General features: G+C 37.0%; 1 protein-coding gene across 2 annotated transcripts in view; it reads right to left on the bottom strand.

Moving 5' to 3' along the window:
* Nucleotides 1-3441: 3441 nt before the first annotated feature.
* Nucleotides 3442-26970, bottom strand: part of LOC129744549 (serine/threonine-protein kinase GL21140-like) — a 90302-nt gene continuing 66773 nt past the window's right edge. The window contains exons 2-10 of one of the 2 annotated variants that reach the window (XM_055737129.1): nt 14794-15173; nt 14467-14697; nt 14260-14383; nt 13640-14057; nt 5877-5974; nt 5547-5813; nt 5334-5483; nt 4991-5268; nt 3442-4469 (exon numbers count right to left, since the gene is read on the bottom strand). In XM_055737129.1, coding sequence (XP_055593104.1) covers nt 4460-4469; nt 4991-5268; nt 5334-5483; nt 5547-5813; nt 5877-5974; nt 13640-14057; nt 14260-14383; nt 14467-14697; nt 14794-15041 — 1824 coding nt within the window. In that variant the 5' untranslated portion in view covers nt 15042-15173 and the 3' untranslated portion in view covers nt 3442-4459. Of the gene's footprint in view, nt 5269-5333; nt 5484-5546; nt 5814-5876; nt 5975-13639; nt 14058-14259; nt 14384-14466; nt 14698-14793; nt 15174-26970 lie in introns of both variants that reach the window. The other variant, XM_055737128.1, reaches the window with a different exon arrangement.

Raw genomic sequence — 26970 nt, 5'->3', positions numbered from 1 at the left:
GGAATGGTTTGACAGCGGCACTATCCGCCTACTTAAAGACAAGCGAAAGAAGCATAACAAATTCCGCAGAAGTAAATCTGAGCATGATAAAACAGCATACCGAACAGCGGCTAATTTATTCAATAGTTTGCATAGAGCCCAACGATGCAGCTATGTGAACGAACTTCAACAAAATATACAATCTGAACCAAAACGATTTTGGAAGTATGTCAACTCGAAACGTAAGTCTAACTTGATACCAAAAAATGTTTCATACAACAACAACAAAGCCGAATCTTTGGAAGATGCATCCGAGCTCTTTGCCGAATACTTTCACAGCGTGTATCGTTTGAGCAACGCAGAAATAGAACAAGAACGCCAATCACCAGTAGAAATCTTACCCGAATTCACCATAGCGGCACCTGATATACGACGAAAGATTTTATCGCTCGACGAATCGAAAAGTTGTGGCCCTGATGGAATACCAAACTCATTTTTAAAGAAATGTGTGAGTGGAATCGAAGAGCCCTTACAATTCCTCTTCACTTCATCGATTCGTGCCGGTTTATTCCCGAAGTTTTGGAAAATCTCACATGTTATACCGATACACAAGAACGGTTCCAGGCTCACCGTAGAAAACTATCGTGGTGTTGCAATTCTCTCTGCAATACCCAAACTTTTCGAGAGTATTGTATACGATAAGATTTACCCGTGGATTGAAACGAAGACTTCGAATGTTCAACATGGTTTTCTCAAGAAACGCTCAACCGTAACGAACCTAACAGAGTTTGTATCGAGAACCTCGCAGTGGATGATGCAAGGTTTTCAAGTTGACGCAATATACACTGACATGTCCAAAGCCTTTGATGTAATCAATATAAGCGCTCTACTGTCGGTATTATGCAAGAATGGAATAACCGAATCCTGTCTCCAATGGATTCGTTCGTACCTGATCGAAAGAACGCAATACGTCAAACTGGAGAACGTGAGATCTAGTACTTTCTCGGTCAACAGTGGTGTTCCACAAGGGAGTCACTTGGGACCCCTTCTTTTCATCGCTGTTATGAACGAATTTCCTGAAGTGCTGACTGATGTGTTCGCGCTGGTTTATGCCGATGATTTGAAAATGTTTTTACCTGTTCGTCACCCGAAAGATTGCGTGACTCTGCAAAACGCCTTGTACAGATTCACAGAGTGTTGCAGTAGATTCGGCCTAAAGATCAATTCCTCGAAATGCAACGTGATAACATTTTCCCGGAAAATAAGCAATATCACTTATGAATACCGTTTAGAAAACGATTTCATCATTGCTCGGCAAAGCTCAGTAAAAGACTTAGGAGTGGAGTTGGACGCGGAGTTAACTTTTTCAAAACACATCGAAAAAGTTGTAGCAAAGGCCAATTCTATGTTCGGAATGGTTAGTAGAATCTGTCACGAGCTGGATAATCCCTACACGATTGTTTCTATCTACACTGGATTAGTTAGGACCGTCATTGAATATGCCGGCATTGTGTGGCGACCGTACTACAACATACACAACAACAGACTAGAGAGAGTTCAGAAGAAGTTCTTGAAATACGCTTTGAGAAACCTTGGGTGGCAAGCAGAAATGCCGGAGTATCGAGTCTTGTGCATGCTGGTAGGTTTGGAAACGCTGGAAACCCGAAGAAAATCGATCGACGCACTGTTTCTAAAGGACTTAATCTGTGGAAGATATTATTCGCCGTATTTATTATCTTGTATATCTCCGTACGAAGGCCGCAGCAGTTTACGAAGCGTAAGGCCGTTTCAACTAACTAATCGCATCCAGAATTACGCCAGAAACGAACCAATGTACCGAATGATGGCATTTTACAACACAAACGTCGATATTATTCAACTAAGCATGTCCAGAGAACAAATCAAAAGTAGAATTGTGCAGTGCTCTTTTACAAATTAACAATTACTGTAGTTATTAAGTGTCATTCATATTATAGAATAAGATAAAGGGCTGAAGCCTAGGATCTAATTAATAATAATCCCAAGTTGGGATATCTCTTGCATCTGTATAGCAAGTCAAAATGATGGCTCGAGGTTTTTGGTGAAAAATTCGTTCGGATTAAAGAAAAAAAACTCCAAAGCCTGTTGTATATATTCTCTGTACGGTTTATAGTACATTTATTCATGATTTTGCCAAAATATTGGTTACTGATATTTTATTTCCGCAGTCGTGCGCATTATTGCATTGCAATCTTTTCCAATGTTAAGATTGTGAGTTGGATTGTTCAACAGAGTACCTATAAAACCTGTTCGACTGCCGCGCGAAACTTCGTTGTGCCACACCGTACACTGACGTGGCAATATTCGATACATTGTGTTTTCATAGCTCATTTTGGTTTTTACCACTTAAGGTCTATCATAATATATTAAGTATTGAACTTACTCATGGCGATAACATAGTTGCGATTTTATTGACGGATGTTCTTGTGAAGGAAGCTTAATGTGTGATTATGCGAATAGTTAGTTTTGTTTGTTTCGTAAATATTGCAGTTATGCATAATATCAAGCATAAATGAAAGTATTCATCACGTGGCAGGAGCAGATGTTGGAAGGAGCAGAAGATGATGCGAATCGCTGCTAAATCAATCGTTAACAATATTTTGATGGTGATGAGTGGTCTGTTATTGTCAATCCGTTTTCGAAATGTGCTTGCGGACACTTGATTCTGAATCGATTTGCTTATTAATTGACATCCTTGTCGAATTTGTCAGTTGATTTTCCTTCTTTGTGGTCCAGCTGCTTTACGCATCGTGTGTATGAGACTTATAACTATTGATATCCTTTTAAACAAAGCCAATAAGCAACACTTCTTCTGATCATCGTTTTTAAACTACTTTCTATCAAATTGCTTCAGGCGTAAGCCATTATTTTCCAAAAACTTTTTTTGTTCGCAAGTCTTGCATGACAAAACTGAAAAATGCTTCGGTTATACAAATTTTTACCAATGTTCCACACGATGAGGCACCTAGGCAATCTTGTTTATGATTCTGATTTCGGATTGTGAGTGTTTGGATTATGAGTTATGGCTTCTGGAGGAAGCTTAAACATAGAAAGTCAATTTATTTGTAGCCTTCATCTGTCGCAGGAATATCATATGAGTCGCCTTAGAAGAAAATAAAAAAAAATACTGTTGCCGTGCGATGTTTCGACGTTTTTCGAATGAAAATACTTTGTTATAAAGATATGTAGATACTTAGAAAACGATCTCGCTGCAGCCAAAATGAATAACTTAAATAAACATGTCTGTTCTTGAACAAAACATTTCAGTTTATGACCGTTGATGTTTGGATTCTGATGCTCATTCTTCAATTTTCAATTATACTGACAATAAACTACCTAATTGAAAAAAAAAACATAATTGAATAAAAAAAACGCTAGAAGGCGGAAGGGACTTTCGAAAACAGAAGAAAATAAACTCAGGTATTTTTCTCATAATTATGTGTACTGTTCAATTCGTTCGGTGTATTTCTTAATTAAAAAATTATCAATTCGGCCAATCGTATGCTACAATTTCTAATATTTGAAATTACCCTAAAGTGGTTCCTTCCTGTCTATAGATATTTGTGTAGGTGAGAGATATCAAACTTAAACAGTAAAACTAAGGACTATCAACGTGTGCTCTTGAAAGGTGAACTCAGGAGAACGCTGTTACGACATTCTCGGGAAGCAGAATGTAGAGAAGGTTGAAAATAAATACTAATTGTTCAAAACAAGATAAAGGCTCAACGTAAAGTACGACTATGTTCAATATCCGATGTGCTATTTTTTGGATTCTATATGATGACAAAAAAGATCATTACGGTCTGTACGCGCCCCTTTTATTTAGTACCAATAAGATCGCATCAATTGAGCTAACAATAATTAAACCAAATAAATAAGCTTGCTTAAATTATTCAAAAGAATAAAAATCTGCAATTGCTAACAGCAATAATTATAAACAACGAATCTTTATGCAGGACGTAATGTTACCTAGTAGTGATGACAAACTTCGCTCTCGTTTCATTTATGTTTTCTTTTTTCCTAAGCGCAATACAAATGGTACAGTATTATCAATATTCTTACTAGCAATAGCAGTAATGTTTTATTTATATAGTTCATAAATACCTTAAAATGCTTATTTACATAATTCGATTCCTCTCTTTTATTTCTCTCTCTATCGTTCGTTCACACAATCTCTCTCGCTCTTTCCTTCCTTTAATCTCGTTCTTTCTCTTGGGTTCCTCCGAATACAAGGCTTGCAAAAAGTGGATGCAAGTCAATTGGTTGAATGCGGCATGCAAACTTGTCTCTTCCGAATTCATGCAACTATTTGTTGATCATCTACGCATACTGATATTTTTGATCGTCTTCACTGACAGTTTTTGGCGGTTCTTGATTGCTTTTTTTGCTTAGAACAGCTATGCATCCTTTTAACTGCATTCAATAGTAGTTGATTGTTGATTCATTCGATACTTGATATGGAATAAAGAAAATCGTAAATGTTGAAAAAGATACTAATAAGATATGACTATATAATTCAACCATGCTATTAACAATTTCTATGGTGCTTTTTACACGTGCAAGGTGCTCCCATTTATTTCGCTGATGGGTTCATAAACCTAAGGTGTCATAAAGGATTTGAAAACTAAATTTTATATAATAGCTTTTGTTGTGAGCGCACATAATGCTGCTGAGTCATCACAGAAAAATTGATTTCTATCTAACGGGCAATCAAAATTTGGAAATTGTGCATGTTAGAGATAGAAAACTAAAAAGGTCTAACAAAATAGGAGGAGCTAGAAGTAATACGGGTCGGTGCTTGTCAGCTTTGCTGATTGGGTGCTGAGACTTTCGCAATCGTATGCATATTCTTACGCACATGCACTCGTTCACACCCACTCGCACACATACACACACGCACACCCAAACACAACACGCGCCAGCTGTGAGAATGGAATAGTTCTAGTAGACCAGATTGGAGATAATTCGATACCCATTGGGATCTCGTGTGTCGTCTACAATGTCACTCGTCAGCCAGGGATGATCGAGAATGTCTTCGCTGGAGAATCGCAACTCCGGATCGGATTGCAACATGTTGATTATCAGATCTCGGACACTGTCACCAATATTGTTCCAATATGGAGCGGGGAAATCGAAGAATCCATTCAAGATGGCATCGAACAACTGCTCCTGCTGATTATCGGGCGAAACGAATGGTGGGAAACCGCATAGTAGTATATACAGAATAATACCGGCCGCCCAGACGTCAATCTACAATGTTTTGGAATATTTAGCTTAATATGTGCTTTATGTTCAATTAAAAAGTTTAAAACTACCTTCACGCCATATCCGGTTTCCATGAGAATTTCTGGGGCCACATAAGTGGGGGTTCCGCAAACTGACAACAAGGGTTCAGTTACTTCACACGCCAGCCCAAAGTCACCAAGTTTTAACAGTACTACATTACCATCTTTGTCCAGTTCAACCTAAAAAAAGAATTGACATGATATCATATGAAACCTGCACAAACCAAGCCCATGAAAACTTACCAATAAATTCTCCGGTTTGATATCCCGATGAACGATGCTGAGGGCGTGCATATACGACATGGCCGATGCCAGATGCTTCATCATAATTTTGGATTGGTTTTCCGAGAACCTCGTCACCCGGGTGATAGCATCGAACAAGTCCCCACCTCGTACCAGTTCCAGCACCAGGTACATGTTGTTCATCGTTTCGATATCCTGAATCAGCTGAATAATGTAGGGGTGGTTCAATTTTTTCATCACCCGAATCTCCGCCGCTAGGTAATGTCCCTGTCGAAAGTATAAAATTTGTACTGTGCCCAAACATCGCGTTTTTGCTAAATAATCTGTTACCTTTCCGGAACATTTCGATTTGTCGATAATTTTAAGAGCGAACTCCGCATTCGAAGATTTGTCTTTCAGTTTCAAAACAACCGCAAAGTTTCCATCACCTATGAAAAAATGCATAAGTTTTTATTATACGTATTCCACCCACGAAAAGATAAACAAAATTACAAACTTTCGAAAAGACCAAAACAATATGGTTTTCCTTTACTCTATTATATTATTAATGTTTAAAAAATTGTGACAGTATGACGGGTATAAGACGGGTGGTCAGAATGACGTTAAGTTTAATATTCGTGAATTCTTTGGCTTAAAGATGACCTGTATAATAGTTAAAAGGTACTTGCATATTAAAGCGGAGAGGGGGGAAAAGTTCCCTTACAAAATCATCTATACGAGATGATTTATTATACAGGATTTTAAAACTAGGGGTTCCCATGCAAAATTAACAGAAAATAAAACAACATGATTTATTCAATTTTCGCGTGATATTGATAATTATGAGAAATGAGACACTTTCTTTTGATGACAGCTAATTTCCTAGTTATCTGAAATGCATAATTTTCACAACATTTCCCCTAATTTTAATTTCAATGTAAGCTTAATGGTGCCTTGTTTGGCTTGTTTTTGAAAAAGATTTAATATCACAATAATGCCAAATTTTGATTTTGAGTTATGCCTAGAAGTGGCATCATTATGCCATTAAAACTAATTTTGAAACGTTGGCTAAACAAGGTATCATTGAGGTTTCAGTGAAACCTACACTTGATATGATTGAGGTATCCATATATGAAAAGTGAGACCCAACAAATCTATCAATTTTCAAGTGACTTTTATAACATTTGGAACACAGCTCGATAGAATTTACGACGGTGGAAAAGGAAGCTCACACATGGCTCACATGCGTTCACGTGTGCGGAAGACGTTTGCGTAATTTTGTTGTGCCTGGACGCAAACTCTCTTTTTGTGAGAGGTGTTGTGAACTACATACATTATTCCCGACCCCAAATGTTAAGCATATACAATAGAGTGCCCCAAATGCCCGACTTTTGAAAAAGTTATGCGCTGCAGGCGAAAATTGATCCTAGGCCTAGTACAAGATCTCATGCCAAATTTGGGCCAGATCGGATCACGGGAAGGGGTCGCTCAACGAGCCTGAAGTTTGTATGGGATTTTGAGACATTTTGTTCGGGAGAAACATGACAAACCAGTTTTTCATCAATAACTTTGGTTCGCGTCGGCCGATTTCTTTCAAAAACGAGTTTTCTTAAAGCTAAATTATGAAAAACATTTCATCCGAAGACTGCATATCGATAAGAGTTAAGACAAAAAAGTTATTGGACTTCCAAAATGGGATAACTTTTTTAAGGTGGTATTCATCACTGCTAATGAGGCGTCAATAAGTTCGACCGCCCCGACTCATTTGATGAATACCATCCTTAAAAAAGTTAGCCCATTTTGGAAGCCTAATAACTTTTTTGTCTTAACTCTTATCAATATGCAGTCTTCGGATGAAATGTTTTTCATAGTTTAGGCTTTTAGAAAACCCGTTTTTGAAAAAAATCGGCCGACGGGAACCAAAGTTATTGCTGAAAAACTTGTTTTTTCATGTTTCTCCCGAACAAAATGTCTCAAAATCCCATACAAACTTCAGGCTCGTTGAGCGACCCCTTCCCGTGATCCGATCTGGCCCAAATTTGGCATGAGATCTAGTACTAGGCCTAGGATCAATTTTAGCCTGCAGCGCATAACATTTCACAGGTTTTGAATTTCCCATACAAATTTGGGGCAGTCTAATATACAATCAAAATCAATTTATAACAGAGATAGTTGTATGAACTACTGAAAATAGCACCAGAATCAGCACTACATTATAAAATGTAGGGAATAAAATAGTATAGGTTTAAAAGTGATTAAAATAAGTAAACGTGAATACCAAATATGTATTTCGGAGATATTAAGTTAAAAGAATGTTGTATTCTTACTGTACTAGTACTGCAACAATAAGCAAACAAAAAAAGAAATTTGAGGGAGAAAATTCACCCTTTCTCTGACCTATTGATCTCAAGAAAAAAGGACAACACCATCAAACTTGGAAAATATCAGAAACCAACCTCAAATGATCGCTAAATACGCGTTAAAAAAAAGAATGAAATCGCGTAAAGCTGCACACTCTCTTCAAACTTTGACAAGCTGCCATTTCACTCTCGGTTGATAATTTTTTCATAAAATTTGCACACAATTAAGTTCAACTATCCAACTAACGCTCTACAAAATTTGAAGTCTTTACAATGACTGGAAACAAAAATACAGCGAATTCTGTAAAAATGGGAAATTTGGAATTGCTTCACAAAATTCGCTGTATTTTCACTGAAAATTCTTGAAATTTGATCGAGAGATGTAAAAAATGTATTATCTTGTACCTGACCATTTGATAAAAATTGACTAACGCAATTGAAAAAGAGGTCCATTATAGCACAACAGACGATTTCATTCTTTCTTGGGCGGATGTTTGTATGAAAAACATCGTGATCAATGTTTTTTTTTGGTTTTTTTCTATCACAAAATGAAAATTTATCACAAAGAAAATTGTAAAATTGTGTTATAAATTTAGTGAACCAATTTCAATTTTTTTTTACGAATAGCTATATAATTGTTGCCAGTCGATGTAAGACCACAGAGAACAGACGTACAAGCTAGCCCACGAAACTTGTGTAAAAAACCCAACTCCCTTTTTGAACCAATTTTCGTTTTTTGGCTGGGACACCAAATGTCTCTAAACCCACCAAAGAGAACTGTCAAAACAAAACTAAGAAAAAAATAACAAAATTTAAGTCAGTTTTAACCCTCATCCGCATTAGATTTCATTACCCTAATCAGCACTTGTGGTGTCAATTTGACACCACAAGCTCAAATCGTTATAACTTTTGGCGTGTTAGACCGATTTAAACAAAACTTACATCAAAAGAAACCTTGTAATGTCAGTGAAATAAAATGAAAGAAAAAAAAAATCCTAAAAAACATGCCTCACGAAAACTGCTGTAGTTCATATGTTACACGTCCAAAAAAATATTTGCCTTATGCATATGAAAGCTGAAGTTAATGCCTACATCATGAAGATAAGAAATATTTTTTTAAATTTTTTTTAATGAAATGGTCACAAAAAGTTCAAAAAAGTGGTCTAAAAACCTACTTTTCATTCGATTGCTAGTAAATACTGTTTGAGCGATGGTAGAGTTTTGAAAAAAATATGACTACAAAATGTATTAAAATTCCAACATTTTGCTGTCTTTAGATTTTTGATGCAACAAAAATTGAATTTACTGGAATTTTTCAAAGTTCACTACTTTGCGCGATTTTTTTACAAATTGAAATTTCATCTGTTTTTGTGGTCCACCGTCATGTTGTACCCGGGTTATCAGTGCTTTTACTTTGTTTGGACCAACCAAGAGTATATTCATTGGAAAGCACATTTAATCTACATTCTAGTGAGGTGCTGCAATTCACGCTGTGAGATTTCACAAAAATATGAAAATTATAAACATAAAATCATTCCTGAATTTCTAGAACCACAAGCACCTCGTCCAGCAAAACGTGTTTGTTTGCTCTCCGAGTAGGTACGGTGGGTGGTGATTCGGGCAGAGAGCGAAGCCGACAGACCAAGAAATGCACGACACGCATCGTTATTTCGTCTGTCGGCTTCGCTCTCTGCCCGAATCACCACCCACCGTACCTACTCGGAGAGCAAACAAACACGTTTTGCTGGACGAGGTGCTTGTGGTTCTAGAAATTCAGGAATGATTTTATGTTTATAATTTTCATATTTTTGTGAAATCTCACAGCGTGAATTGCAGCACCTCACTAGAATGTAGATTAAATGTGCTTTCCAATGAATATACTCTTGGTTGGTCCAAACAAAGTAAAAGCACTGATAACCCGGGTACAACCTGACGGTGGACCACAAAAACAGATGAAATTTCAATTTGTAAAAAAATCGCGCAAAGTAGTGAACTTTGAAAAATTCCAGTAAATTCAATTTTTGTTGCATTAAAAATCTAAAGACAGCAAAATGTTGGAATTTTAATACATTGTGTAGTCATATTTTTTTCAAAACTCTACCATCGCTCAAACAGTATTTACTAGCAATCGAATGAAAAGTAGGTTTTTTAGACCACTTTTTTGAACTTTTTGTGACCATTTCATTAAAAAAAAATTTAAAAAATATTTCTTGTCTTCATGATGTAGGCAATAACTTCAGCTTTCATATGCATAAGGCAAATATTTTTTTGGACGTGTAACATATGAACTACAACAGTTTTCGTGAGGCATGTTTTTTAGGATTTTTTTTCTTTCATGCTGAATAACGAGAAAACTTGTAACTTTAGCTGTATATAATGTTCTAAACATATTTTACTGACATTACAAGGTTTCTATTGATATAAGTTTTATATGAAGTTCATAATAATTCAAACGACTTAAATAGATTTTACTTTTGTGGTGTCAAAATGACACCAAAAGTCGGAAAAGGGAGTTTTTTTGTCCAGGCTTCCAGGGTTCGTCCATAAAAAAAGTAAAGATGCAATATTGAAGAACTTTTGAATTCATTTAGGGTCCCCGAAGAAATTTTTGTATTTTGAAGCTTCTGAAAAAAGTTACAAGCCTTCAAACTTGCAATGGTGTCAAAATGACACCCTAATGCGGATGAGGGTTAAACAGGTCGTATGAGCTACTTGGCATGTTTCAAGAAAATCGCTGTCGGAGTTTCATTACACATTCGTCATGTTGTAAAAAAAAATGTATCCTAAAATTTATCCACTGTTTTCTTCAAACTTGCAAGAAGTACTAAATTATGAACAAATGTGATACGGGAATAAAACCCGCATTGAGATACCTAGAATTAGTACTGCTGGGTAAGAATGATCGTCAAGAATGTTCTTATTCGACTGGGCATAGCCGTTGCTTCCTCGGACTTCGATAATCTTTCAAGAATTTCGAAAACTTAATCCCAAAGTTGTCCTAGTAGTACTAACATTAGAAAAGTGAAATTATGCCAAGTTAAAAGAAGCTCTAATTGCATTTATCAAGCAATAAATTGAAACCGTTCGTTTTACTGTGGTATTGGTCAATTTATTCATGAGTTCATATACGATTACGCCTTTTCGAAAACTGAGCACTTTAAAAGTTGATTTGTAACTTTTGAGCGGCGCAACAGATGGCAATGTTTCCAGTAAATTTCTACCGTATTTTTCTGATGATATCTTTTAAATTTTTACACACTTTTTTGAAGAACTTTTGTTTGAGCTTGTACGTCTGTTCTCTGTGGTAAAACTTAAAATTTTGTAAGGCCTGTCCCGATATCACGGGAAAACGCTATAGAAAATAAACTAGTAGACCGATCCTATTCAAATTTTCAAACAATGTACAAAAATCTACTGTTTCTTCATTTCTTACTCAGGGTTGAACTCCTCAAGATGTTTTCGTAGTTTCTCGGAAAAAGTATCTTGAAGAAATTGAAGGAGGAGCATACAGCTGTATCAATACAGATTAGACGAAGTATAAGTGTGAAAAACTGATTAATATCATGACTAAAAAAAGTGTGCGCCGGCCGCTGGGATATACCAAGAAAAAAGTAGAAAGATTCATTACCAAAAAACGATACAGATTTTTTTCAAATTTGTTCATTAGTGTTAGAAAGATTCCCTTTATTTCCTCCCGAGAAAGTATTTCGATCAAACCAATGGTTTTGGAGATACACACACTCGTTATCGTGTCATTTGTAAATGAACTAAGCTTTACTTCTAAGAAACCGCCAATTAACGAAGATAACCCACCAATTATGTCACCGCTCTTTATCTTCAACAAAAGGGAAATCTCGAAACCAAACCATCTTTTGACGATTACTATGACATTTTAGTATGATACTACCAATAATTTGACCAGTCAGTCAATTAATTTGATTAAATTTAAAAAAAAAACTATGTAACCTTCTTTTTCAACGAGGAAAAATGACCAAGTTGGTAAAATCCTCTATAAGAAGAGTAAGAACGTTAAGTATCGTGTCCGTCGTGTGTTATTGTGAATCCTTACCGCTTCATCGTTTTTAGAACGGAAGGCTCTTATGCAAAATCAATATTAAAAAGTCTGTACATTAGACCGCTAAAAGCTTTGTATGGAAATTTCATATTTAAAAATTTTGTCACCTCCCATAACTTTTTTGGGTTGTTTGTTACTGCCAGAAAAAGCAATACAAATTCTGGAAGCGATTCGTTCAGTCCTGACTAAGCGATTTTAATTTTGTATGGAAATTTGTATGGGAAAACGAAATTTTTCATTCCAAAATCACCAGAGATGTACCTACTGGAAGCTTTGGATTTTAAATATTTCTTGATTCTGGCAGTGCATTTTATGTGACCAAACCACAAACCTAACTATCACCCCAGAAAAGATATTCGATGTTATACAAAAATAACAAAATTTTTAAAACATTATTTTTAGAGTTTTAGCGTTTTTGACTGCTATTTGAAAGCTGTTTAGCCGTAGAATGAAAATAAAAAAAACTCGAAAAATTGCTTTGCATAACTAATAAATTTGTTGATTTATATAACCATAGCAAAAAGATCTCATGAAATGATTGTAAAATCTAGCAAGAAAAGCCAGCCGTTTGCAAAGACTTTTCAATGAGCTCAGATTTTTTATTTTAAAATGGTTATAACTTTGTGAACAGAAATTTAAGCTTAAGAATAGGCAAAACCAACAATAAAAGACAAACTTCATTTTCAGCTTATTTGAATTTTCTAGACGATTTAATATGCAAAAAAATCTTCTTTCAGAAAAAATTCCATTCAAAATTGAAACACTTTGCGCTAATTCAGGAATCAACCAAATCATCTCAAATTTTACACGATGCTTGGTGACCTAAAAGGCATCGAAAAAACATGTGGGAGCAAAAAGTATTTTTTTTGCAGCGGTCTACTATACATACTTGAAGATAACGAAACTCAAAAAAAAATTCAAGTGGTTTGCCGCAGATTTCACTTAACTACCTGTTTTATTATCCCTCATGCTTTCGAAGCATTGGGTTTCTATAAAAAATAAATTCGATATACTAAACAGCTCGAAAAATTTCAATTTTTGTTCGTAGAAGATTATGGTATGGTTGAATCAGACAGCGGATATAGTTGAAAGTTGGAGCTATTATGTTATTACAATATTTAGGATATTGTTGATTCCCAACACACTCTCCGCAAAAATTAGAAATTATACTGTTTTTGCTAAGACTGGTTTTTGATGCCTAATGAACATTTTCTGAAGGTAAATATGATTTATTATTTGATTAGGGGTTAGAAAATCGGCCTTGTTTACACTTAACTACGCCGCGTTGAAATTTTTTTCTAGGTCCCATGTTATGAAATTTTAAAATCCTGAAAATATATTGTAAATAATGATTTCGAAGTGTCCAATGCCATGTAGTACGTGGGAATTTATTCTACACATTAGATAACGATTTTTTGTACGGATTTGAAAACCGTTTGAGTTACATATGTAGGAATTCCCTTTTGTTTAGGAATAAACATTAACATTGCTGAGATTCTTTATTAAAGTTGGCTCAACAAACATGAATAAATTATGAAATTTGCCACTTAACTTTAAGTATAAACTTTTGTTGAACTTGATCACTTTCTTTTACAATACCATAGTTTAACTAAACTAATCTGATTACGGAGAAAACACAAAAAATATACAGATAACTGAAAGAAGTAGCGCTATCTTACCGATGATGGATCCTAGCGTGTATTTGTTCTGCAATTCCAGCGGCAGCGAATCCGGTGAGATCACTCCATTTAGCACGGTTTCGTCGACGCACACGAAGGTATCATTGTGACTCTTGATCGGCATCTTCGGCTTCGGACCGGTCCGGGTGGTGTTGCTTCTGAGGGTCTTTTTGTGGCCCTGGATCGTTTTGCGCTCGTCCGGTTCCAGCTCGAAGTCATCGTTCCCGACCCGCTCGTTTCCGTACGCAAAGAACACATCCTCTTCGGCGAAAAAATCGGCCAACTTGAGCACCGGTATCCCCGACAGGGTAAACACCTTCCGCACACAGCCGGTGTCTAGCTTGACGCATTGCGTGATTGCAGTTAGCACGTGCTCGTACGTTGGACTGTTGCGTTTGTTTAGCAGCAATCGGAGAATCTAGGTGGGCAGGAAACGAAACCAAAACGAAACCAATCAATATCTATTTTTAAAACGGTGATTTAGTTTTTAACTACGAGCATAAATGTTTATTTTCAGCGAAAATGATAAAATGAGATCACGGTCAACATTTATGTTCGTAAACAAAATCGTTTGCTTAATTCCTCTAAATGCAGGTACATGACCTTCATCATTTTCTTACCTTTCGGGGCTTCACGCCATTCCTGATCAGAGTAACGATTCTAGGATGGACAACTGCACTTATTTCTTTGAGTGGTGTTGTTCCGTTTGAGCCATTTTTAATTGGCGAAACTGGACGTATTAGTCTGAAATATTCAACCGTCATTGATCCCATTAGCGGAATTGCCCTTGGCGAGAACCATTCAAGGGACTATAAATAAATACTCACCTAGACAGTCTATTGGTGTTTTTGGATGTAATGTTAGTACTGGAGATGTTATAGTCTATCTTTTTGAAACCTTCATTATTACAGGAACATACGTAACTTTTACCGTCTTCGAGGTCATCGAGTTTTTCCACCTTCTTGCCGTCGAGCGTGTATATTGCCCGAATGGCCCCGGTAAGGGTGACACTATCTTCTAGCAGCCTCGTAAGGTCCTCAGTTAAGCTATCGAACGACCTGTGGGGATAATTGAATTGGCAATCAATCGATTGACCGGAGCCAGACAATCCTGTTAAACAGCACCCAACACTCCATTCTTCCCTTAATCCTTACCTGTACCTCTCGCCGGACACGGGAATTGTACTGCCCGAATAGAATTTATCACCATTCCGAAAAAATCGTATCCGTTTAGCTTTTTTAGCTGGGGTCCTACTGCTTGAGATCCGTTTCTTGAGTGTACTAGACTTGTTGTGTGTTCCGCTAATCTCCAGATCAATGAGTTCTTTTTCTAGTTCTGAATTAGAGCTGGTCCTACTGTTACTTCGACTTAGCGTGGATGTTGTGTGATTGCTGACCTCCATTGTCCGTGCTTTCCCCGTTTTGTTATGAGCCCTCTATCAAGCCGCCAGGGGCCAGACAGACCAGGATTCTGGCTCCTGCGGTTTACTCCGATGCTATCGGCACGGATGACCGTGGAGCCACGATGTCTTCGACTAAAACGAGGCGGGCAGACAATTGAGATTAGCTTAACATATTCTGAAATCGCCCTGAAATCGTTCATTGAATGTTAGAGCCGTGCGTTGGTTCCATCTCGAAGCAATTTGTGATATCCAAGTATGGTTCATTATCACTAGCCCGGCCCTCAACTTCACCTTCGTTGATTCACTACCCCGGTTTTCACAGCAAAGGTGGTGGAATGCGCTTGAAATGCCTTCAACTGTTGCCCTCGATATGCATTCGTTTCACGGTCGTCTCTTCCAATCCGATGCACCCATCATCACATACGTCGTCGTCGGCATCATTATGCTTATTACGAGTAGGTATGACTTTTACTTTCGTCTCGTTCCAAATAAGCCATCGCGGAACGAGCATTTGAATCCGACCAAGGTGTTTCCGAAAAAAAAAATACTTCAACTTCCAAGATCCGCAATCGATCGGAACCGGTATTGTCACGCAATAGTCCGGCCCCGTATTTGTACCACCACGTGTGCCACAGAAAAAGTTAGAAAAGCGCTAGAAATTTCACCGCGCTTCGCGAAACTACAAGTGAAAGGATGTCCACATCGCATCAGGGCCCCGCCGCCATATGATGGCTTCGTTGGTGTTTGAATGTTGTTGTTGTTTTTTCTTGTCTCATTGTGCAATTTAATGACCGTTCTCCCCGCTTGGATGGGTAAATTATTTGTTTGACTTATCGCAGGTACCCAGCAGCAGCATACGCGGTGGGGTGGCAATTTGGTTGAAAACCGTTTGAGCCGCAATTAGTAGTTATGCGATCGACTGGCCATAAACGTAATGCGAGGTGCATAAGGCAAACACTGATAACTCAATTAACTCCGAGTTTTCTCGCAAATAGAGGAAAAAATTATAAGATGATCTGCTGCTTGTTTTGTCTTTTTTTTCCGGCAAAACTGCGTTTTCTCCTATGCAACGCAACGTTGGAAGGAATTGAGCGTATTTTTGAATGTGTCAGCAACCTCGACATAAACCTTGAATGTCCAACAAACCAAAACATAGGAAGGTCAAGCGATTTCTTTATTTTAAAATCCGTTACGACATTGAACTGGCCAACCGAGAGTCACTCAGCGAGGTATAAAAAGCCTAAAATATCTGGCATGTAGATAACGATCGAAAATAATTGGAAACATGCTGTTTACATTATTTTAATTAATGAGAAGCTTTAGAGTTAGAGGTGAATTGATCGATCACCACGTGAAACTATGAGAATGTTGGAGTTAATTTGGTTCAAAAAAGGTATTTTTTCTGCTGTTTGCGTTCACATTAGTATATGTAAATTGTCAATAATAATGCTTAAGCGACACGTGAAGGCATGATTCACTGATTTTTGGGGCGCTTGACTGATTATGTAGGTACATTTTTTAGCTGGTTTAATAAAGAAGCATATGATGCGTACACAAATTAGCCACATATGGAAATATATGCTTATCCAGGGCAACGACAAAGACAGTTGGATTGAGATTTTTGTCTCAACACACATCCGACTGAAAAACTTATCCGGTACAACTGTGTTCGATGTTTACTCTTGGGCTCGAACTCGCGGACATCGGCTCAGGAGACAACAGACTTGCCAACTGAGCTATATCACAAGCCCTACTCAAAATTTATAATTTAATCGAAGTTATGGCAAATTTAGCAGACTGTCCTCCATCGGCATAAAAACAACATATTTGACATTTTATCACTCCAACACATTTGTCGAAAAATGGCACGAAATCAAATGCAACCAAAACAGAGTATTATTTTTGTGGTAAACCAGGGCTGGATTAAGCTATCGAGGGAGGCCGCTGAATAATTAAACATATAAAGGAACTGGAAATGACTTCAGTATATTTTAATTCATTTTTAATATTTAGGAAAATTGCGGTCCGGTTAGACGAAAATCTTAGAAGAAAGTCTAATTTTACCAGATTTATTCAGAATACTTGCAAAACCAAACACAAAACTAGAGTTGAGTTAATATAATTTTTTATTTTTGTGTCAAACGGAAATTGGGTAAGCTTAAGTAAATTGCATTGAAATAACAATTAAGTATGGTGTCTTCAAACAATAATTTTCAATGCATCACGTGCAAATATTGCATAAGCGTTAATCTTTCTTAAAACTAGCTGTTAAATGTTAATTTCATTCCAATTTATTTATATTTAATAACTCTATCATCACCCAAAATTAATTGTTTGGTATTTGCTTTATCGAAAGCAGAACAAATATTTCCATCATGTAAATTGGGAAACGACATTAAGATGTAGACTTAGAACTAAAAATAACAAATATTTAAAGAAATAAATTCAAATTCCATAGAGAAACAGATATAAGAGTTCAAGACTAAAATTCGAGACCTAAATCGGATTTCATTCAGTAATTCAGTATCTTAAGTTAAAATCATAATTTTATATCAAGATTTGAGAAACAGATGTCAAATAAAATTCTAATTAAAAATTGAGAAACAAAGTTGCAATCAGAACCAAAGCAGGAATTTATAAATTAAATCCGAAGGGATGAATCATTCGCGAGGATGAAAATCCCGGAAAAAAGAAAACAACAATAAATTAAATCCGAATGTTTTATTTCAATTTTATATGTTTAAAAAACAAAAATAATGTTTTCATGCAATGTCCTTGAAACTGAAAAAATAGTGCGGATAATTCACAATTTTGTATAAATTCTTTAGCTTTCTTTATCTATTTTTTTTTTTGTAGTTTTAAAAACGATCCGAAAGTTGTTGTCAAGATTCGATAAAAATAAATGGAAATTTGAGGTGTTTGGTTTTGGTCACGTTGTTATAGATTCAAATAATCACTGAATTCTGCTTGATTTGTTCGGATTTGTGTAATCCAAAAAAATGCCAAGATTTTGCTTGGTTTTGAAAATAGTTGTACTGGCTTACCCAGCCAATAAAAATGTGGTAAAAATTCTGCAATTCAATGAACTTCAATATTGAAAACTATTTCTAAAATTACTTGGCAGATTGTCACCCAATTTTACACATATAAACAATACGTTACCAGGTAGCTTCACTTCACTCAGCTTAGCAAAATAAAGTGTTGCATATTATGCGAATACACTCCTTAAATCAGTAATTAACATATAATAATTTCTGTGAATATATGAACAAGAAATAATCCAGGCGATATCGAGATAATTTGTTAGTGTCGTTTTAAAACGATACTACACAAAAAAGGATTAAAATATACTAGTACTCGCTCGTTCATCAGATGCTTTTTAATCGGACACGCTCGATAATCAGACGTTTTTGGGAGCTGATTCCAACATTTTTCGATGCCGTAAAAAACTTTACACAGTATGACGGATTGGCTTAATAATATCACCTACAAACTTCATATTGCTTATATCATCCTATACCAACACCGTTGGTGCAAAAATATTTTTCGAACAATTACTCAATTTTTTTAAATAAATATTTTTATAATTCAGTTACCTGTCTGAGGTAAAATACAACAAAATGCAAATAAAAGAAACACCTTGTAAATATGCTGGAATATGATAGTTTTGCATCACGAGTTTGTCATCATTGAAATTTCATCCATCCAAACATTTATTTTTATGATTTCAGCTAGTAGATTTTTTTATAATAATGTTTTACCCCTAAATGTATGCAACATCCTTATTTTCTGAAAAAAATGTGAAAATAAGTTTTTAAAGAACAAAAAAAATACTTCAATAGGTGTTTTCATGCATAATGGTCTTTAAAGCATCCAAAATATATCAAAAACTATAAATTTCAATACGTTTTCATAAGATTTTACATTCAAAACAAAGTTTGTTGCAAGTTACCCCATTTTCCGAGAAAGGTGAAAATCGCAGGTTTTTAGAAAATTAAAAGTAATGAAGAAACCAATAATTTTTCTGACTACGCCAATTTGATGTCCCATCAACCTTAAAACTTTTGATGCATAAGGGGTATGATTAACTTTGAACATAAGTTTTCTGGAAGCCATTGAGATTGAAAATTGTTGCATGTTGCCCCACGGTAATAAATAGCCTTATTTTTTTTTTTTTTCAATTCAATTTCCTAAAAATTATGAAAATCCATTTTTTAAGTCATTGTTTCTTTGAAACTAAAAAATCTCGTCTAAATCTGAATCTTTAAGTGAATGGGAAATAATAAATAAATTAAAAATCTTTTTTGTTTATTTATGCTGGCTAGTTACTGATTAATCTTAAGACTTCCAAAGGCCATATCATCAAACATCGAGGTGAAAAACAAGATCCTGCTTAAGATTTCAATTCATGAATTCAAAATCTTCCAAAATCAGTTATTGAAACATTTGCACCAAGCATACTGATCCTCTGTGTTATCAGAACCGCTTGAAGCTTCAGGGGTATATTTAAGTAAAAAAAAATCGATTTAGTTAATAACACAACAATGAGATACCAAAACATTATTCATTCTTTTATCATAAAAGACGCACTGAACCCAAATTCACTCTTAAAATACACATGATTTTTCACTTAAAAACAAGGATCCAGTGAATTTCTTTTATTCAAGTGCGACATATACATTTCACTTGGCAGTCACTTAAATTTCAAGTGAATTCATCCACATTCACTTCAGTCGTCACTTGAATTTGAAGTGAGAAAATATATTCACTTCCCCACCACTTGAATTTCAAGTGAATGTCGGGTTGTATTTTCAGAGTTCAAAATGGCAAATTCTAAAGAGCACCGTTTAAAGCTTATGCTGGATTTGGATTTTTCCAATTCTTTACTAGGCGATTTTGGCTGTAGTTTTTGTTAAACGTGTTGTAAGAAAAAGTTATTTAAATGTGTTATCATGTTTCAGCTTGTGGGTTGAACTGGACAGATTTTCTGGTTTTCTGGTCTGGGAAGATTTAGAAGTCGCACTATCCGCAGTAACCGATCTGCCTTGGGATTACGATGGAATTTTCCAATCAATAAATTTATGGCGAAAGCGTAATGTAAGTATTTGAAATTGAAGTGGTGTTCTATAAATGTTTTTCTATTTAAAAACGCGAGAGATAATTAACTAGAAACTTACTTAGAAATTCAGATAAATTACACTCGAACGTCATAGTGTAATTCACTTGACCGGTCGCTTAAGTGAATTCATTTGACCCATCACTTAAAATTCAAATGAAATTACGTATGGCGAGAATTTACTACAGATGTCACTTATTTTTTAAGTGAAAATTATTTTGCGTGCATGGAGTAGTATCAACTTTCTTAAAGACCGAGAGTAATTTCAACGGAAAAATGTTACAAAAGGTTTCTATGTCTACAGGGGTATGTCTTTAAATAATGAAAAACAATAAATTCAATTGACATCACTGCTGGTGACTCGCGAAGTATTGCATGGAAAGTAGTAATGCAATACCTCGCGAAGCACCCAGCAGTGGTGTCAATCTATTTTATTGTTTTTGTATGTCAAAAGACATACACCTGTTAACCAGCTAATAAATTTTTGGCATAACAAGATACGGAGTTACGGTCTTGGATTAAATTTGTCAAGCGAAAAATTTCCTTTTGGAAATTCATGAATTGGCACAAAAACGATTGGCAGGCTCGGTTCCACAGAAGAAACAAAAATGATAATGATTTTTCAGTAAAATATATTAAATTTTCCCATACAAACCTAAAAGTTCAAATTTACTCATGTAAACGTTACTTAAATTTTTTGCAAAAAATCATGGATGAGTTTTGAACCAAAACGAAGCTTTCAAGACCTCAAGGTTTGAGAGATTAAAAAATTACCCCAAATCGACTCAGTCTACTGTCATAGTCTTTCTGCCAACCCGATAAAAAAAAACGTCCGATAACTAAAACAACGCACGGCGTTGGCCGTCTGCCGTATGACAGGTTGTTTTTTTTCATCCTCCTTTGCCTTTGATGGCAATGGGATGGGAATGTCATGGAAATGGGAAACGAGAAACTGTTTTCTATTGCTGGTTTACAAACACACGCACAGCTGCTTACTGCCGGACATCTTAGCTGGTGGTTGTTTTCTAGGGGTTGGAAATAAAGATTTTTTTTCTTAAGCCGGTTTACATACTCACACAGCGCTCGGTACATCATTCGACAATATTCTTGCTGGCTGAATGTTCCCATCCTGGGATATGTTTTATTTGGTTTCTTTCAGACATATGCTATGCAGTTGCGCTGGGAGGACATTGCCAGCTATGGGAAAGCTTATTAGTGTCGGTCCGGCAGAAAATTTTATACCGATAGTTCCACCTCCACGGAAGATCATTATTGGAGTAGAGCCTATTTTGTGGGTGTATGTACAAGATAATGCTAATACAAATTATCATCTGGAGAGAAATAGAATATCTACAATACATTTATTTATGCGTAGATACATACATTTCGTTGCTTGTAAAAATGCCGCATGTTTTTTTACGTGGTTCGTTCAATGGAAATGTTTGTTGTTCATTTGTGTTGAACATTTGATTTTCTTCATAAATTAAATTAACCCTTTAACGTCAGCTTAAAATCGATTCGCGATTCAAATGTATTGTCAATTGATTCCGACAAATAATTCAGACAAATAAAGAGCAGTAAAATCCTGCAGTGATTTTTTTTTTTCAGAGAAGAAGAAATTGCTAAATGGAACTTAGGAATTGTGGAAACATTGTTAATCTCGTTGTGATGATTTATTTCTGTTACATAATCCGAGATATGTACCCTGAAAGACTGTCGTCATCATCGACGAGCTCGTACCGGGTGATTCAACACAATAGCCGTAAAGTAAGTTTAACAGGCCATAGCGCACATTTTTATCGCTCAATTTACCTTTCCCGATAAAACTGGAGCATCATACAGCGAACAAACATCCATCTCCAGTATAGGTAGGAGTAGGATGCCGTAGTAGTAGCGTATGCTCTTTGCTCTTTTGCTATTACATTTTATTTCGCAGCAATGTTGCTGCCGCCGATGCTAACGGCATAAATAGACACCACCGCCTGCCGGTCTGATCTTGAACCTCAACAACTCTCTAGGCAGCGATGTGCGTGTTGTTGTGCACATGGAAAACTTTTATATCGGATAATCTTTTTAAAGCAAAAGGGCATCATAAAACAGATCGAAAGGGCACCAATGTGAAAAACGAAGCAAACGGGAAACAACGATTAACAATGTTCAGCCCAACTTTTGTGGTTATGTGGTATTTGTTTATGCGATAATATGTCTGCGGTTTCGCGGCTTAGGAAGTCTAGTCTTATCTATAGTAAAGTAGCGCCTGGCGGATGCTTGAAATATGAGCTTATCTGCTGAAACACTGAAAGCTTGTTCATTAGAATGGATTAAGGATTAGCAATTAAATGTCATACTATCTTCAAACAGAATGATTGTAGTATATTTTACTGACACTCTTGAGAGCAATCATTATTGATTGTTAATCTGGTTTGAAATTTTTTTATAAGTTTCTCTGTAGGGGAATTCCAAGCATGATGAACACTTAAGGCAAGATGGGGATCTCGGTGGCTCTTATTTTCCAATTTTCATGAAACCTAGCACTCCATCCAATCTTGATGTAATCGATGATGAAATAATACTGGCAAAATTTTAGATCAATTAAATACCTTTCAATTGGTATTGAAGTTTCTATAAAAAAAGTTAAAATTTAAAAAAAAAATCGCAAATTCTGGAAAAACTGAACAACTAAAAAAAATTTGTGTTGTCAATATTTTAAGTTGAATAAACTTTGAACAGCATTTCAAAGCGTTTGACGGTTATAATAAAGTTACAGGGATTAAAGGGTAGCTTTTACTTTTTCAAAATCAAAGGATAGGTAAAAGCAAAATTCGAATCTCGGAAACTATTTAACACTATTTGTACCGGAGGGGGTCAAATGACATTTTTCGAACTTCAAATGACTGTAACTCCTTTAAAAATAGTTTTTTCGCAAATTTTTCTTCATGACTATTTTTATTTGCAAAATGCACGTATTTTTTCATAAAAATATATTTTTTAAAGTTTGTAGGTTTCGAAATACGTATTTAATATACCTATTTATACCACCGGAGGTCAAATGACCCCTAACACCTTTTCCGCTAAAACTCTCTTGTTCCTTAAACGATTTTTACAAAATGTATATTTTTGGAAAGCTTGTAACGTGACTCAAATAAAGTTCGAAGACAATATTGAGCTACAAACATCGATTTTAAAGTTATTCGAAATCTAAGAAAAAAAAAGTCCGAAAAAACATGCTTCGGGGAAAAGACTGTAAGTCTGTTAATAAGTGTTCGAAGAAAAATTCACTTAGTGCCTGAAGAAGCTGAAGTTAAAAGCTATAAGTTGCATATGTAGGAAAACAAATTCAAAATTTTTTAAGATCATGGCCACAAAAAATCTTTAAAAGGGGTGTAAAAACTGTACTTTTTAATAAATCAACCGCCAAAGCCGTTCCATTATTATTATTATTAATGATCCCGCGCCGATCCTCCGGTGCATAGGGCCGTGGTAAAAGACCTCCACTGTTGACGATCCGGAGCCAGCGTCTTCACTTGGTCCCAGTTAAGATTCTCGTCGACAGTTCGGATTTCAGCGGCTAGGCTTCGCCGCCACGAGTTTCTGGGTCTGCCTCTTCTTCGATGACCTTCTGGATTCCAATCTAGCGCCTCTCTACAAATCTCGTTTTCATCTCTTCGCAGCGTGTGCCCAATCCATCTCCACTTACGTTCCCGAATCTCGGTTTCTAGCGCCCTTTGATGACACCGGCGATGCAGTTCCTCATTCGAGATCCAGTTGCCAGGCCACCAAGCGCGGATGATATTCCGCAGGCAGCGGTTTACAAATACTTGCAGTTTTCGCGTAGTCACCGCATATGTGCACCAAGTTTCGCACCCGTACAGCAGTACGGATTTGACGTTTGAGTTGAAGATTCGGATTTTCGTTCGTAGAGAGATCTGGCGTGACCGCCAGATGTTTCGGAGACTCGCAAACGCAAATCGGGCTTTTCTGATCCGGGTTTCGATGTCTTTTCTGGTACCACCATCAGGCGTTATCTGGCTACCAAGATACTGGAAGCACTCCACTTTCTCAACTTGTTGCCCAGCTACCATGAAACTGGAGGGATTTCCTGTGTTGATCTCCATCGACTTGGTCTTTCCGACATTGACTTTGAGACCTGCTGCCTTGGAACTTTCGGTGAGGTCGTCGAGTTTGCTCTGCATATCTGGTTGTGTTTAGGCGAGCAAAACAATATCGTCAGCCAGGTCAAGGTCGTTCAGTTGCTCCATTGTTGAAGGATTCCACGGTAATCCTCGGTTCGGTGCACAGTCAATCGATCCAATCGGAATCTCATCCATTACGATTAGAAAAAGTAGCGGTGATAGAATACATCCTTGTCTCACTCCAGCAGTTACCAGGATTGGTTCGGACAAGACACCGTCGTGCAAGACCTTGCACGAAAATGCCTCATACTGTGCTTCGATGAGATGGACTAGTTTCTCTGGGACCCCTCGTCGCCTTAGAGCCGCCCAGATTTTTTCATGGTTAAGTCGGTCGAATGCTTTTTCGAAATCAACGAACACCAGCAGAAGAGAGTCCTGGAATTCGTTGATTTGTTCCAGTATGATTCGTAGCGTTGTGATGTGGTCCACACATGATCGTCCGGATCGGAATCCAGCTTCTTGCCGTCGGAGTGTAGCGTCGATTTTCTCCTGGATCTTCAGGATCACTTTGCAGAGTACTTTGAGGGTTGTACAGATCAACGTTATGCCTCGCCAGTTACCGCACTCTGTAGGGTCTCCTTTCTTCGGGACCTTTACGAGGATACCCTGCATCCAGTCGGCCGGGAATGTTGCAGTATCCCAGATGTCAGCGAAAAGACGGTGCAACATTTGTGCTGATAGGGCAGGGTCGGCTTTCAGCATTTCAGCAGGGATGCAATCGATCCCAGGTGCTTTGTTGGATTTCATGTTTTTGATTGCCGCTTCTATTTCAGCCAGCGAGGGCGCTTCCGAGTTGACGCCATTAATGCGACTTACTGTTGGCGCTTCGAGCTGCGGGTTTTGTTGGCCATCGCTATTCGTGACTCGGAAGAGTTGTTCGAAGTGCTCAGTCCATCGTTTGAGCTGATCTGTTCGATCGGTCAATAACTGACCTGCTCGGTCTTTCAGCGGCATTCTTGCATAAGTCCTTGCACCACTGAGGCGGCGAGAAATGTCATAAAGTAATCGGATATCTCCATTGGCGGCGGCTCTTTCCCCCTCTTCGGCTAGGGAGTTTGTCCATGCTCTCTTGTCTCGTCTACAAGCTCGTTTAACTGCCTTTTCCAGCTCCGCATATCGTAAGCGGGCGGCTGCTTTGGCTGACCCGGTACATGCCTGCTCAATTCCGACTTTCGCCTTTCTCCGATCATCGACCATCCTCCAAGTTTCATCCGACATCCATTCACTTCTTCTTCCACAAACTTTACCGAGAGTACCATGGCTCGTCGTGATAAAGGCATTCTTGATTCCACACCACTGTTCTTCGACTGTTCCGTCTGTCGGCAGCTCCGAGGCTCGGGATTCTAGCTGTTCAACGTATGCCCTTTTCACCTCTGGATTCTCCAACCGGCGGACGTCGTATCGACACCCGACTTTCTCCTCGCGCCGTTGGACACGCGCAACTCTCAGTCGTATCTCGCCAAGGACGAGGTGATGGTCTGCGCTTCGTTTGTTGCGGACATCAAGAAGGCTCCTTCTCCATTTTCGGCTGATGCAGATGTGGTCAATTTGATTTTCTGTTCGGCCATCTCGGGATACCCAAGTGACCTTATGTGCTGGTCGATGGGGGAAGAGCGATCCACCGATCACCATGTTGTTGTTGCCACAAAATTCCAAAGCCGTTCCAGTAACAATTAATTTTTTTGAAAAGTGAATTGGAAAGTTGACGTAATTTGTGACATTTTGGCATCATTAGATTTACAAAAAATGAAACACAGAACATTTGACGGCTATTCAAATGTAACTATTTTTAGACATTTTTATCAATTTTTATTTTCTGAGATTATTCCTCCACTTACGTTCCGCTTTGCACTGGATTTTTAGTATGTTAACGCAAGATTTGAGTAATAAAACTATATGCACAAGAAAGGGTATTTTATACCCTTGATTCTTTAAAAAGTACGTTTTTACACCCCATTTTCTACACTTTTGGTGACCATGATCATAAAAAAATTAAAAAAAATATTTGCATACGCGCAACATACAGCTTTTAACTTCAGCTTTTTCAGGCACTAAGTGAATTTTTCTTCGAGCACTTGTTAACAGTCTTACAGTCTTTTTCCCGAAGCATATTTTTTCGGACTTTTTTTCTTAGACTTCGAATAACTTTAAAATTGATGTTTGTAGCTCAATATTGTCTTAGAACTTTATTTGAGTCACGTTACAAGCTTTCCAAAAATATAAATTTTGTAAAAATCGGTTAAGAAACAAGAGAGTTTTAGCGGAAAAGGTGTTAGGGGTCATTTGACCCCCGGCGGTATAAATATGTAGGTATATACAGAGTGCCGGTATGTTTAGTGTTAATATAAAAAACTACAGTGCTGCCGAATATTAGGATAAATATAAAATCACCTGGCAACCTTTGCCAAGTTCGGCTTCTGATATCGTCTTTAAACTACATCTGGTATTAAGCTTCTGAATGTTCCAAACTGTATTGGAATAAAAGGCCAAATTAGGAAAGAAAAGCTTAAAATCAATAATAATCACGGTCTGCAATTTCTCCTCAAGCGGCTGGAAAAATGAACCACAATGGATTTTTCTTTTTTTAACACTAGCCCAGCGGATTAACATGAAAGGAAAT

This window comes from Uranotaenia lowii, chromosome 2 (genome assembly GCF_029784155.1).
Source record: "Uranotaenia lowii strain MFRU-FL chromosome 2, ASM2978415v1, whole genome shotgun sequence".
NCBI classification, from domain to species: Eukaryota; Metazoa; Arthropoda; class Insecta; order Diptera; family Culicidae; genus Uranotaenia; species Uranotaenia lowii.
The sequence above is the reverse complement of the archived record's forward strand: the minus strand, read 5'-3'. Positions and strand labels throughout refer to the sequence as shown.